The 16,130-nt window shown below is 38.2% G+C and overlaps 1 protein-coding gene across 1 annotated transcript in view; it reads right to left on the bottom strand.

Annotated features, from left to right (window-relative positions):
• Window positions 1-5,532, bottom strand: part of LOC121287324 (transcription initiation factor TFIID subunit 4-like) — a 76,911-nt gene extending 71,379 nt beyond the window's left edge. The window contains exon 1 of the mRNA XM_041205104.1: window positions 4,082-5,532. Coding sequence (XP_041061038.1) covers window positions 4,082-5,513 — 1,432 coding nt within the window. The 5' untranslated portion in view covers window positions 5,514-5,532. The remainder of the gene's footprint in view (window positions 1-4,081) is intronic.
• Window positions 5,533-16,130: the final 10,598 nt, after the last annotated feature.

Below are 16,130 nucleotides of genomic sequence, written 5' to 3' on the forward strand. Positions count from 1 at the left end.
AGGATCAGCACCTCATCTTCCGACAAGGCACTTTACAGTTCAACAACTTCAGATCATGAACTCTCTCCTCCATCCCCACCCCCTTTCCGATCCCTCTTTTTCTGATTACTTATATTTTTTAAATATAATTTTCTTTTCCCACTTATTTCCATTATTTTTAAATGTATTCCCGTCCATTGTTTCATCTCCACCTTTTATCCTATTTCGATCTCTTCCCCCTGCCCCACCTCTACTAGGGCTACCTGTCACTTGCTCGTCCTGCTTTCTACCCTTAATGTCACCATTAGCACATTTCTTAGCTAATATCACCACTGTCAACACCCCTTTGTCCTTTTGTCTATGACATCTTTGGCAATCTCTTCTTTGCCTCCACCTATCACTGGCCCTCTATCCAGCTCTACCTGTCCCAAACCCCTCAACCAGCTTATATTTCACCTCATTTCTATTTTTCCTCAGTTCTGATGAAGAGTCATACGGACTTGAAATGTTAACTATATTTCTCTCTGCAGACGCTGTCAGACCTGCTGAGTTTTTCCAGCTATTTTTATTTTTGGCCAAAATTATTAACATGTGAGCTTCACAGTGAATGCCAATACTTAATTCACTCACAGGAGTGTCCTAGCTGAGTTTGGTCCTGCCACCCTAACACATGTACAAATGCACACCTCAACTAGTCACGAGAAAGCGATCAGGACCAGCAACCAGATGCAGAACCAGATTCTCTCTCTTTCTCCCCCACATATTCAGAAGTGCTGAGGACACCACACAGAAAGTTAACTGATTAAGAATTATTGAGGAGCACACACACTTTCAATTCACTTTAAGTCCATTTACCCTAAGCCAGCCATAATATTTTGACATGTTATTATTCTACTATTAAGTTCTGACCTCAACTATAACATTATAAGTTTTCTCACTAATTTTTCACTTTAAATTACTGTTAGATTCCTAGCAAATTCCTTAACTTCTCAATTAGTTTACCTCAAGTTAGGCCATAAAGCAACACAAAGATATACATTGCAACAGCAAATTAGCATTCATGTAACGGTACTGAATAGAACTGTTAGTAAATAAACAGCTTTCATGCATGGAACATGTTCAAATATATCTTTCTCATTTTCATAACTTCATCTATTTCCTAAATAAAAATGTTTTAAAGTTGGAGTGATTGAGAGACTTTTCTTATTAACCTGATCTGCACCAAACATTGAAAGGACGTAGTTGTGAATCTAAGAGTACTGTGTGCATTGTTTGTTTATTTGACAGCATGTTTAATATTAACACAAAATGCTTTTTATTTACATTTAAAAAAAATTACATTCATTTAAAAAAAGCTTGCGCATTTACATCTATAAAATCATAATAATCATATTGTGTGATAGGAGACTGTTAGCAATCCTTCAGAAACTGAATACTTTCTTCAGTTTCAAAAGGTTCAGCTTCAATGTTGTGAAATATTGTCTGGACACACCTTCATAGAATGCAATCCAAAAAAAATCTCTAAATACAACAATGCTGCAAATAAAAATGTTGGGTTTTATGCATTCTAGACTACCATTTTGCAGTTAAGTGTCATGCTTTCATTTATTCTATAGATTTTCCCTATCACTGTTGGATTTTCTTTGATTAGAATTCTAATATTTCTGGTCTAATTTTAAACAATGTCTCCATCATATTCATTAATATGCCAATGCTTAAAGAGATAGTATGATAGGCACATTGGTTGTTAAATGCCTCTCTCTATCTCATTATTTAGATTTTGCTTTCCTTTTCCATTTATGCAAAAGCAGAATTGGCAGTGAATTAAGTCAAAGTACCTATTCAGTGATCTCACTGGGCTTCTAGTGTATGCTTGACTGCACTTAAAAGGGGAAGAAATTCTAGGAATACTTTTAGATCAAATGACTACCCCCATTTTACAGAAAATGGTCAGCTTGAAATTCTGGCCTCCTTTTTTCTAAGCTGCACAGGGTCATTCACCATTGGTGATGACACCAGAATGGTTTAGCAAGGAGGAAAATTTGACCAAAGGGTTTCCATGCTAGAATAAAATTTTATATTTTGAAGAAATTATTTTGTGCCCTAATTCGCACCAAGTCCCGTTCACACATTACCGCTGTGCTTCCCAACCTACAGTGGCCCCTGGTTAAGTAGCACCTCAATTCCAAAATTCTCATCTTTGTTTTCATTCACTCCATGGTCTCACCCCTGCCTATATCCGTAATCTCCAATCCCGCTGAGGTATTTGTGCTCCGCTAGTTCTCATCTCTTGAGCATCCCCATTTTAATCACTCCATCATTGGTGAGAGTGCTTTCACCCACTAAGGCCTTAAGTTCTGGAATTCCCTCCCTAAAACACCCTGCCCCTCTATTCTCCTTTAAGATGTTTCTTAAAACTTACCTCTTTGACCAAGCTTCTGGTCATCTGCCCTGATGTCTTTTTAGGTGGCTTGGTGTCAAATTTTCTTTATAATGCTCCTGTGAAGTGCCTTGGGATGTTATATAGTTATATATGTTAAAAGTGTTATGTAAGTACAAGTTGCTGTTGTTGAAAATAGTCAAAATAAACTTTGGCTTAATTATTTTCTTCCACAAACTCCTGGAGTACTTTGAAAAAAGTTCTCACCTAGGCTTTCCTTTCCCTATAAGGTAACACCTCTAACAGTATGTTAATGTGGTTCTCGTGCAACTCAATTCATAATTCCATATTGTTCCCAACAAATTTCCTGTAGCAAACTAAACTTCACCATAGTGGTTCAAAATACTCCAGAAGCAACCCAAAATTTGGAAAAGCAAAGTTTAAACTATCAATCTAATTCTCCTGCTCTCTGTTCATTCCACTTTATTGAAACCAGAGTAATAACAATCATGTGCGAATAATTTGACATTGATTGCAGTTAGACAATGCAGTAGCAAATGCAGCAATTACAAACTATGATTTTGTAGACATTAATTATAATTTCACAATGTTAGATCTTAAGCAGTAATGCATTATCACATTCTTGATCATGGTTGGTTAAAAAAAAAATTTGTAATTTCAAATCTTGATCATTTGTTAAAAAATTTTTTGAAAAAAAAGTACAAAATTTCACACATGTATCATTTATTATATGCTTGATCCTTTACTTTGTGCAATGTTGATAGGTTTTCTTTGATTTCTGAATAAAACGTTAAAATACAAAATAATATTATGCTTAGATGAATACTAGTCTGGCAAATTTGGTTTGGGAGAGAGAAGAAAGAATACGACAGAAGCAGAATTTTGTGAATGCTTATTGGCTCCAATTAATGTTGTACTCAACTGATTTCACCACAAAAAAATTATATTAACAAGCAACAAATCAGCTGATAAGTTCTCCCTCAGTTAGTGGTATTTATTACTTTGAATAGATTTTTGAAAAATAGCTTTTTACGGTTTTGTTTAATTTCTGAGGTCCAAGAAAGATGCTGATGAATATTTATAAACTAGATTATATTAAAGTTACAATAGTTAGAAGGTTTGAAAAACTCTCCTGTCTTCTAAGAAATTCTAACTTTACCAAAGTTGTAACAGATTACTCAGTCAGATAACAGAAATCCATCGACATAGCTACAAGACAGTATGAGGTAGAATGCAAGTTTCCACTACAGGCATGCTGTTCAATCCGTCACAATCAATGGTTTAAAGTGAAAGGACTGGATCTGCTAGTGATTTCACTCAGATCACTTGGAAATGAGCAATATTATAACTACAAAATGATTATATAAACTTGTATACACAAGTTTAGTTGTTTTATACTAAATGGCTTCTATGCGCCATTAGCCTTTCATAATTTGCAAATCAGAACTGTTAATTTAAGTCATCAGGTTCTATTACAAAAACATTTGGAAAGTATAAACTAAACTTTTTTACTGCCAATGTTTCTGTATAATCTACATCCCGATTATTGACAATCCATTGCACATTCGGTTTTCCCACTTTGGTTTAAACATAAATTACATCTCTGGCACTGAGCTGTAAAAGAAAATAAGCAACGTTCCACAAAAGTCTTCAACAATACAAGAAAGCACATGCCACTGAACAATATGATCTGGTTCTCACCTGGGGGAATCTGAATATTTTGAATGTTTGGCTGATGCTGTGGGGGTTGAGGGAGACGGGGAGCTATAACTTGCGGTGTTATAGTTGTCCTTGGGCCAGTGTTCACTGCTGCTGTCCTTGCCAGAGTTTGGGCAACTGTGTTAATGGTTCCTTTGCCCATTCCTGCTGGTGTACCAACTGACTGAGTGGAAATTCCGCCAGGATTGGATGCCACATTCTGAAGCCCACTTTGTATCGTCTGACCTATTACCATAGTACTTGTATTTGATTGATTGTTTACACTAGTCACCGCACTACCAGTTGTTGATGTCAATATTCCTGCACTGAGAGTCTGTTGTGGTGTCTGTATAATTGTTTTGGGCTGTAAATCGGATTTAATAACCTGTCCACCAGCAGACAAAGAAACGTTACTTGACAAACTAGAAGGCTGACTGTTTAAAGTCAGCAGTGAAGTCTGATGGGGAGCCCCGGTGCCACCAGAAGCTGGCAAGTTAGTTACACTAACCGTTGAGTTCAATATAGTACTACTACCATTCGGTGTGGATGCAACTGACAGAGCTGGGCCACTGTGAGGTGGTGGTCTCACCAATGTCACTGTGGGTCCTGCTGCCTGTGAAGAAACAACAGTTGAAGGTACATTCTGCGTACTGACAAAAGACGTTTGAATAACAGTGTAGGCAGAACTAGAGGCTGGCAAAGACGATGCTGGCAACCCTGTATTAATTGTATTTTTAACAACAGATCCAGGTCCATTATTGACCACCGTAACAGCTGGCAAGGTAGTTGCAGCTGCTGAACAAGTGAAAGTGGTGGCATTTCCTGCATTGTGAGAGTTTATCGCCATTCCATTATTCCCATTAAGAGTTTGTATGTTAGAGGTGACAGTTTTCACATGGTTGGACACTGGGGTTGCCATTGCACTTATTACCACCGATTTCCCTTGACCGATGCCGCCTGAAGCTGCTTCTGATGATCCTGTCACTGCTGCTGCTGCCGCCGCCGCTGTACTCTGCTCCTGTTCTACTCCTGGAGCCTGGGACCTTGCATTATTGATAACAACACTTTGCTGTACCCCACTCCCCGCCGTCGTGCAGGGCAAAACCCCGCTGCCGAATGCATTCTGCGAATTAATCTGTGCGTTTTTTCCTTCGGAGCTCTCTTCCACTTTGATTTTGGCTGCGGTGGAAACCTCAGCTCCTGCCAGTCCCATTTTGTTCTCTGCTGTTTGCAGCTCAACATTATTGCTCACCATCCCGGGTGTGTTTTCCACGTGATTATTCACCACCTGCGCCCTTATTCCGCCCTGTTCCGCCGCGTTATGGCCCGTAGCCGCCAACTGGGACTCCAGGGAGCCGACTAAGTCGCTCACCACTTTCTCATCCACGTCTGAGAAGAACACATCGTCCAACAGATCTGAAGCCCCCGCCGCCATCTTAAGGCAGAACTCTTGTTTGACTCGGACCGCGCATGCGCACCGAGTCGTGTTGTTGGGGGTGACGTCAGAAGTGGGTCGGCAGCCGCCTTCTACCATTGGTCGGCTCCAGGTTTAAAGCGCCGGCGAATGAAGGAGCGCGTTATTGGGCTGTGGAATGACTGTGCTGAGCGGGCTGGAGAGGCGCTGGGGAGGAACAACACGAAGGCAAACGCTTTAATTCCACCTGATTCTGCCTGAGAGCCTGACTTTTCCGACCGTCTCGACGGTTTCGACGAGAATCGCGTCAAAAGCGACCGTTTTATGTGGATTTTCCGAATTTATCTTTGTACATTTTTGTGTGCAAGATGGCTCCCTGGCTTCAGATGCTAAAGGGCGCCACACCTGGTGGTGTGTGTGGAAACAGCAACTTGTCTCACATCCTCACAGCTTTATCTCAGCGGACATGTTAAACCTACATTAATTTCATAACTACGAGGATGTGTATGTGTACAGCTGGAGTGGGGGCTAGTTGGTACCATAACCGAGTGCTTTTTTTCAAATAAACTAGTGTAGCTTTCTGTTCATTTCGTGAGACACCCATTGGGATGTTGTGTAGCTTGCTTTATTTCAGGGTGTAGTTTGAGTTTAGGTATTTTAAGTCCTTACTGGAGCACAATATTCAAAGTACCCTGCAAGAACAACTACTGTTGCGCATTTTTCTTTCCCATGTTCCATATGGGTTTTGTGTAAATACTAGAACATTCTTCCTCATATGTAAGCATAAGTACTTGTAAACCTAATATTTTGCTGAAAAAGTAAGCAGCTTAACTAAAAGCAGAGCTGCTGCATGCGTTTGTGAAGAATCTAGACGCCACGGGCTTGAAAGGTAAGCTATTTTATTTCTTAATGCTGACTAATGTTAGTAATAAATAGTGAACGTCTGGTAAGTCTAAAAGTAGCATCCTGAGGTTTAGAAATACTATGGAGTGCTGTAGTATTGCACAAATGTACATCTACGTAAATGGGTGAGTGTTTACTCTGGAAACCTAATCTTCCAGCTATCGAGTGAAACTATCCACTCAACTTCAGTTGTGTCATTGTGATTAGAGTCTCGAAAGTTACAGATAATTCAGAGTTAAGTTTTGTGGGAAATAGACCTGTGGGGATTTTTTAAAGAGTTTTTGAGGATGTAAATAGTAAGGTGGGAGGGTAGAGTGGAGGAAGTGTATTTGAGTTTTCTCAAACATTAGATGCAGTGTTGCCTAGGAGGTGTTTGTACAAAAAATGCTGGAGTTCAAAGATGAAAGGCTGCACCTGAAACTTTAACTTTGTTCATCTCTCCAGAGACGCTGCCACATGAGTATTTCTATAACATTTAAGATTTCTGGTGTCAGCAGTAGCTTGGCTTTGGAATTTGATGATTACAAAAATTGATACTGGGGTCATTAGCATGAATTGAAGATTGGTTATTTTGGCTTTAACTAGTTGAGTACTACTAGGATCCATGCTTGGGCCTTATCTACTAAGTCAATCACAATTAGTGTGCTTAGCATGGAGTACAGCCCAAGGCAAGAATCTGCATGTTGAGTCTTTTAATGTGGGAGCTGACCAGGAGACTCTTCTCGTCACCTGTCATAGGTGTGTTGGAATGATTTGCAGGTTGATGATCAACCTGTTTGACTGCATTTGAAAGCACCTTCAGTGGCTATCTGTCCCTGGAATGGGACTAAACATAGAGCTTCTGGCTCCAATGTCTGTGTCACTGACTTCTGTCTCAATCTATATCAATGATTTCAGTAAGGGGATGATGAGTAATGTATCCAATTTCATACTAAGATAAAAGCAAAATACTGCAGATGCTGGAAATCTGAAACTAAAACAAAAATAGCTGGAGAAACTCCAGGTCTGACAGCATCTGTGGAGAAAAACAGTTAATGTTTCGAGTCCAAATGACTCTTCAGATAGAAGAGTTCTGATGAGTCATTTGGACAACGCTAACTTTGTTCCCCTTAGATGCTGTCAGATCTGAGTTTTTCCAGCTATTTTTGTTTTTGTATCCAATTTCATGTTGACCATGTTAGATAGGAAAGTAAGCTGAGGAGGATGCAAAGGATTAGATGGGCTAAATGAGTGGCAAGAATGTACTAGTAGATAGAATATAATGTGAAATTTTCCACTTTTAGGAAAAATAAAAAGCAATGGTGGGAAACAGAATTTTAGTATGCAGAGGAATCTGGGTGTCTCTACATGGATCTCAATTAGCATGCAGGTACAGTAAGCAAATGGTATGTTGGCCTTTATTGCAAGGATTTTTGTTGCAATTATATTGGGCTTTGAGATCACTGCCTGTGTGCTATTTTGGTCTGCCTTCCCATAGCTGTAGCATAGAAGTATAATGAAGATTAAAGTTCATCCAAAATTGATGGGATTGGCCTATGAGGGGAGATTTGAGTATACAGGCCTATAATTCCCTAGAATTTTAGAATGAGAAGTGATGTCATTGAAATAAACATTTTTTAAATGGCTTGACAGGATAGCTCCTAATTTGGAGTCTAGAAGCTGTAGTCCCCTAAGAGATCAGCCTTTTAGGACTGAGCAAGAAATGTCTTCAAATTTGTCAATTTTTGGCATCCCAGGTGGCTGTGGATGTTCCAGTTTGAGTATATTAATGTCAATGACTTGATTCTTTTAATTTCCAAACATTAAGGGAAATGGGGAAAGTGAGAACTGGATGTAGATAATCCATTGTTTAAATGATGGCAGAGACCAATGAATACCCTACTCCCCTATTTTTTTCTGAAAAGTTCTCACCTAGGAAGATGACCTAAAGGCTAAAAAATTAAACGATAATTACTTGAGATTCAAAGTTGCATTTGAGGTATTGAGATTTTTTGCTTTATAATTAACAATTCCAGCCTTAACCTGACCCAAGAAAAGTTTCAGTTTAAGATTAACATGTAGCCCAAAATTTGATGTACAGTACTGGATGAAATAACCAATTTGTTACATTGGTGCTTTATAGTTACACAAGGCACTTTGTTTTGATTAGTCAAAATTCATGACCCATGACCTGACCCTGCACACTGAGGATTAAGATTCTCTTGTGCACTAGATATTCCCTCTTCTGGAAATTAGATTGCAACCAGTTGTCTTTTGAAGCCTTGAGACTCTCCACATGATATTGAATATTGAAATACTTTGTAGTAATCCTCCTATTCCAATACTAAGTTTCTTATACTTTTTAAATTTAAAGGTTGTTACTTGTGTCTTTGTTTTGCTTTTATAAGCAGTCACTTTGAATTATTGCAAAAGCATTCAGGAAATGATCCTAATTTAACATTAATCAGATAATGTATCCAGGGGTTGGGCTACTTGCAAACCCATAACTCTCTACCATAGATAATTAGTTGAAGAGTTCTGCAATTGATTTATATACAACTGATCCTTAATTACACAAATTGGGTCAGAGGGCAATTTGTATTATGCATGTAATCTTTACAACCTTGTTAAATAACCTTTACTAGCTTGCTCTTGAATAGAGAAGGCTGAGGCCTTTGACAAGTGCAGTAAACTGGTATCCAATTGCTCTGTTCAGTTGTTGGAATCACTGCCCAGTCTCTCTCTGCCCCCCACCCCCCCCCATCCCCTGCCCCCCAACAATGTACTTTGTACCACTTGAACACATGAAATCACTTCACAACTTTCAATGCTTTTAGTCTAGTGTTTGGTCCTTTTTGACCATGAAATTAAACTTTATTAAATTATAAATGACAAACTTAAAACATTGCGTTTGATTGGATGGCTGGTATTCGATACCTGGCATCAGAAATTCAATTGCCAATTTAGGAAATTCCACATCAAAATTGATCCTTTCCAGTGTAAGGAACATTTTATAAAGCATGAATTTGTTTCAGAAAGTATGGGAACACATTTCACATCAAACTTAGTATGTATTTTGTAACACATTGCGGATTTTATAAAGGGCCAGTACAGAGTGCTAGCCTGCAGGACTATTTTGGGTGAAAGAATTGGAATACACAATTTTAAACTTTATGCATTGCACCTTTTCAGTCTGGCTGTTTTCAACCATGTTACTGAATTACTAAAAATGTAATCTTAACCTGGCAGAGCTCTATTACTTCAGAACTTCAAACTCTTTAAGGTGAAGTAGTGATTTACTTGCACTTTCCAATTGGTCTATTGCATTCACTGCTGCTCACAAATGTGGCCTCCTACATTTGAGGAGATCAAATGCAGACTGGGTAACTGCTTTACAGAACCTCTTCCAATCTGCAAACATGGCCCTGACCTGGTTGCTTGTCATTTCAATTCACCATTTTGTTGTTGTGCTCACTTCTGTCCTCTGCCTGCTACAATGTTTGTTTGAAGCCCAATGCAAGTTTGAGGAATAGCACCTCATCTTCTGATTAGGCACTTTACAGCCTTGGTCTGAAGTTGAACTCAAATGTTGAGTCCAATGAACTGATCTCCATTTTGCATTTGTCCTCGTGACAATCTGTATCTTGTTCTCATGTTTTGTTTTCAGACAGCCCTAACCATTATTCTGCTAGTAACAGGAACAATGCTTTGTTCCTTTACTACTACACTTTCACTCTTTGCCTTTTCCATGATATAAAGGCACTCCTGAAGAAGCCGTAATTTGAAACATTGTTTCTCTCTCCCCAGATGCTGCCAATGCTACTGAGTTTTTTCAGCACTTTTTGTTTTTATTTCAGATCTCTAGCACCTGCAGTACTTTTCTTTTGTTAGTGGTCAAATTGATATGTCTATAAATCCATTCAATGATTGGTAAAATTTCTTAAATGCAAAACATCTGTAGCCTGTTGATCTGTTAGCAAGATTTTTAAACCAAAATAACTTCTACAATTGTGATCTTGGACATGTAGCACTGGAATTCCCATTGTCTTCAACTTTTCTTATAGTATGTTTGCATCACTTATGCTGCATCGAAAGCAAAATGGAAAGTCTTCATGAAATGAGAATAGTAAACTGCCATTTTAAAAATGTATAAATACTTGTGTTCATTCATGCTGTTTCAAATTTATTGAAATTCTTGATCAATTATATAACCAACTTGTTAGCCTAACGAGCATGAATTTTATCTAGTGCTTTAAAGTTCGTGGGTTATCTTGAGTTTTGAAAACCAGATACATGTTAGATTTAACAATTCAAAGTTAATTACAATGTGTAATCCTTGATTTAATCTGTACTTTTCTATTCAATAATAAACTAGTTTACACCAAATTTATTTTTATATCTGGTGTTAATAGTTTTTTAAAATTATGCTTAAACTCCCCAGCCTCTTAAATCAGCAGCCTACAATAAGAAATGTTTTGTTGCATTTTTAAAGCAACTGTGCAACTGCATTTGTACTTTTAAATTTGAAGTTTTAAACAGGTGGGGCAGTGCATGGGGTCCTATTTATAATGTATTACATGTTCTCTCTTTGGAGGGGAGGTGATGGCATTGGATATTGTCACTGGACTAATAATCCAGAGACCCAGGGTAATGCTCTAAGGATCCAGGTTTGAACCCCAGCATGGCAGATGGTGGAGTTTGAATTCAATAAAAAAATCTGGAATTAGTCTAATTGTCGATTGTTGCAACTCCTCTTTCACTAATGTTCTTTAGGGAAGGAGATCTGTCCTTACCTGGTCTGGCCCACATTTGACTCTAGATGCACAGCAATGTGGTTGACTCTTAAATGCCCTCTGGACAAGGGCAATTAGGGTTGGGCAATAAATGCTGGTCTAGCCAGTGACCCCACATCCCATGAATGAATAAATTCAAAAAAGCAGTTGTACTAGGCTATTTGAAACATTAAATACCCTATCATTTGCTTTTTGAATTTAAGATGGGTTGGGTAGTTTGCCCTGAATTTCAAAGTACAGAATGAACACTTGACCAATCTAACACTTAAAGCTTGTCTCTGCAATCCTCACATGTCTCAAAGTTTTTCGTATGCTGCTGGTGGAAACCAGCTTTTTGCAGAGTAAGGCATAGTTCATACAGGTCCAGGAGTAAATGGGAATGTGGAATTTGTAACAATTGATGTGATCCTATTGAATTGCCTACTTCATGTGAAGATGTATGTTAATATCTTTGGGAATGGTATTTTGTAAAGGCTGTGTAATTAAACTGGGGAAGTTTAGTAAAGACAGCTTCTCTGGGAGCAGAGATGAGGTAAAAGTGCTAGGTGCATGCATTTGTACTGAGGCTATGATGAAGTTGAATGTATAAGTACAATAGGTTGGGTTTGAAATTTGCATTAAAATGAGTAGCAACTTAACTTTTCAGCTGTTAAATTTCAAAGGGAGTTTAGAAATGAGGAGGGGACTTTTACCTTAAGTCATAAGTAAACAAGGGAAGGTTTAAAATTTTTGACCCAAAAGTGGAGGCAACAAAACATTTAAATATCTTTATTGGAGAATTGAGTTAGACTCCATTGTTCTAACCACCTTTAAGATCAAAGAAAAGGGTATTTAAGGAAAGATGTTCAGTTGTGCTGGCTGTGGGGAGATGGGAATAGAGAGATACAGACCCCGGAAGTGCAAAATGTTTTAGTTGACAGGCAATATAATCGGCGCAGGCTTGGAGGTCTGAAGGGCCTGTTCCTGTGCTGTACTTTTTTTGTTCTTTGCTCTGAGATGTGCTTTGAAGCTATGAATTTGAAGCTACCATCTCGTTTCAAGCCAGGCTATTTTTTTAAGTCTGTTTCAATGCTTTCCTTAGTTCTCCAGAATGGAGAGAAGTTGTGTAGTTTAAGTAGCAGCAGTTTTTGCCTTGGATGTTTACTGGATTTTTATAGTTAAAAATCTGTAAGGGAGCTGTTGCCAAGTAGTTGTATTTTGACCAAGTGTTTTTGGGAGTGGTTTTTAGCTAACTTTACTCTTGTGTGCTTAAGCTTTCTTAAATCTAATTTTAGAATCCCAGTAACACTTTATGCTTTTGGGATTAGTAGTTTCCCTCTGTTCTGAAATACAGAAATTAAGATAAGCTTCTGCTGGATTTGGCTTGCTCAGCAAATAACATCAGCTGCAGTCAGTACCAATGCACACCAATCTTGCAGTAGCAGGAAAATATACTAGTATCCTGCAACAATACTAGTTTTGTCTACTTACCCTCTTTTAAAAAGAGGGTTCCTCATTCTCTCTCTCTCTCTCTCTCTCTCTCTCTCTCTCTCTCTCTCTCTCTCTCTCTCTCTCTCTCTCTCTCTCTCTCTCTCTCTCTCTCCTAGTCTCATATTGTTGGAGTTCTAATTAAACAAATGTTCCATTGGCGTTGATGATTTTCATGCTTTAACTGGGGATGCCACAAACTAATCTCCTCGTTCTCACTTTTGAGGAGGGTTGCTAACTAACCTACCTGATCTGGATTTTGATGATTTAGTCTTTTTTTTTTTTCTGGTATCTTGTGATATGACTACTCAAGATGAGCAAGTATTTCATGAAATTAGTGCATTAAACTGCAGTTTACTAAAGTTCTTGAACATTTCTGCCTCAGAGCAGAAAGGAAATTGTATGTCGGATCAAAATGTTAAGACAGTATGAATAAAACTATCCCTGTAAACTACCTAGTTTTTTTGAAATTTGCCTTAAATTGTGCCAGAAGGGATTTTGCTGTGCTATACTTGATCTCCCTCTTAGCTTGATGCTGATGGCTTGTACAGGGGAGAGATATTACATTTTCCAGATGACCAATATCCTTGATCTTGATTGCAACCTAAATCTAGCTTTAAAAAACCTTGAGGAAAACATACTGACTTGGCAAAATACACTATATTCGAATGGTTTTGTACAATTGAATGCATTGCTTGGATAAGACTGGGCATCCTCAATTGATTATGAATTGTTAACTTTAGCTGATGAAACTAATGTTAAACTTTAAGCACAGACTATTGCTCATCCACTTGAATGCCTCTGGTGTAGTCAAAAGTGCAGAATGGCTACACACAGTAATCAACAGCATTGAACTTGCCAGTTTTCTGGCGACAAGGTGCTTCACAGCTCCCATCAATGTGGACAGAGCATTTAGTATAACATTTCCTTTTTGGGGGGGGGTGGAATGCAAGTTCACTTTTTTCCACATTTCCTTAGGAGGAAACTACTCGCTTTAGTAACTTTCATTGCTTCCATCCATGACTCTCAACTGTTCAATGAGTTTCTATTTTCTATGTTTAAGTGGGCATTGGAATGGCAGGTTATTGTGGTGACATATCTTGCCATACATTTAACTTTAATGAAGTTCTGAAAAACATGTAATATTACAAGAACATTAAAGCATTTGTCCTCAACTAATTTGAGTTCCAGAATTCCTTTGTAGTACTTCTGATATTAGAAATCTTATTTGGGGTTATCTTTGCTATATCTGCTTGCTGTGGATACAGGAGTTTGTTCTATGGTAGTGCAAATCTTTTAAGGGATATTAATTGAGTTGTGATTAATCTTTACATAGGGGAAAAAAGCCTGGTTTGTGCAACCTTGCCTCAAATGCACTCTTGTTTCCAGTATTGTTACTTGATCTGTGGTGCAATACCTGACCTATGGTGTTCAGAATTGAAAGCACATATTCCCAAATGCAGTCTAACCAGAACTTTTCTATCAATGTCCCTTTGCAACTTTTGCTTCCCATGTGCACCACTTGCTGTGTCAGCAAACTTGGATATATGGCTTAGTTCATCTAAGTCATTGATAAATACATTGAAAAGTTGAGGACCTAGTACAGATCCCTGGGAAACACCACTAGTCACATCCTGCCAAGTCAAGCACATGGTCATTATTTCTACTCTGCCTTCAATCTTGAACAGCCCCTACCCTGCTTGGTGTCAAAACACTGCCTAGGTCCAACATGGCTAGCTGCAGTTAAGTTCTATCAATGTGACCAACTTGAGCTTCAGAAATGCTCCCCACAAGTCTGCCTGTGACCTTTTTTTCATTTGTTACCTGTGTGCACTGTTAATTGGCCAGTTGTGCTGTAGGAACCAGACTGAATACTATGATTCATTTCATAGCATGTTTACAGCCAGCTTGATCCAGGAGCTTTGTCATGGCTGGAATCTGATTCAGCCCAAAAGAATTGTGACTAACCCAAATTCTTCTTGTTCCTTTAACCAATTTTCATTTATGCAATAGACTGGGCTTAAGTGCAATTGCCAGTTTTCTGAACATCATCCTTTTGATCGCTTACTGCATTCAATCAAGAGTGCAATTTGTTTTCTCCCTCTACTATGATCTCCTGTTTTTGAAGATCAGGCTGCAAAATTTTCTTTAGTCAAGCTAAATGGGAGCATTGGTTCAAGTGAAATGAAATTATAACATTTGTTTACAAATTGAACACAGAATCTAATTTTAACTTTTTCCCCCCATGCTTTGCAGATGGATATGAAACTTGGAAGCATTGTAATCTGAGGACAGTGTAGAACTTCAAAAGGACATAGGCATGTTGGAGTGGCAGATTAAGTTCAATGTGAAGTGAGGCGATGCATTTTTGGTAGGAAAAACATGGAGTGACAATATAAAATAAAGGATACAATTATTGAGTATACTGGGCTTTAAGGGCATAGAATACAAGAGCAGGAAGGTTAGTGTCTTATAGAAGCTTAGCATGGCTAGACCTCAGCTGGAGTATTGTGTAGAGTTCTGGGCACCACACTATAGGAAGGATGTGAGCACATTAGAAAGGGTGCAGAAGAGGCTTACAAGAATGGTTCCAGGGTTAAACTTCAGTTATGAAGGCAGATTGAAGAGGTTGGGACCCTTCTTGGAGAGAAGGCAAAGAGGAGATTTGATGTGTTTAAAATGAGGGGGCTGGATAGATTAGATAAGAGAAGCTGTTTTCCACCCCACCCCCCAAACCAACACACATGCAATCAAGAATGAGGCACAGATTTAGTGATTTGCAAAGGAAGTAATTGTGATGTTCCTATATTGCCCAAAATAGGCTGTTAACTTTGTGGATTTGTCTTTACTGCCTTGGTGTGGACTTGATTAAATTTATGGCCAAAATTATAACTTGTCGCATTTTTGATTCTTAAATGCCACCCATTTCCTCCTCTAAGGATGCTGGAGTCCCAACAAATGACAGTAGCCTAAAGATTTTGCATAAGCAAGCTGCAGTGTGGGAAAAGTTACTGCATGTTTGCATTTTCCTAATGTCAGTATATTTGAGGCAGTTGAATATTTTAAATTGTGCAAAAATATTATGCCATTAAAGTAGGAAAATGAGCAAAGATACTTCAGGGCAGTGAAATGAATGTGCATTTCTTTGTGGGAGAATATGGTGACCAAAAACAATACATTTAATTAGAATTTTTGTTCATTTTATCTGCAATTACTTTTTGCAATTTTGTTCCCTTATAAGGCAAAATGTTAATACAATGCAATGGACTTTACTTACATGCCCAAAAGTACTAAAAACCACTTACAGATTTATTGAACTCAATTTTGCAAGTTGCTATGATTGAAATTTCAATCTCGGTTGCTAATCCAGTAATACAGCTTAAAGTACCAAAAATTTAAGGGGCATTGTTATAATTGTTTGCAACCATACAAGCATATCTCTGCTTTGACCATGTCATTTTGTCACAAGTAATAGACAAATCTGCTAGGCTGGTGA

This window comes from Carcharodon carcharias, chromosome 14 (assembly GCF_017639515.1).
Source record: "Carcharodon carcharias isolate sCarCar2 chromosome 14, sCarCar2.pri, whole genome shotgun sequence".
NCBI lineage: Eukaryota > Metazoa > Chordata > Chondrichthyes > Lamniformes > Lamnidae > Carcharodon > Carcharodon carcharias.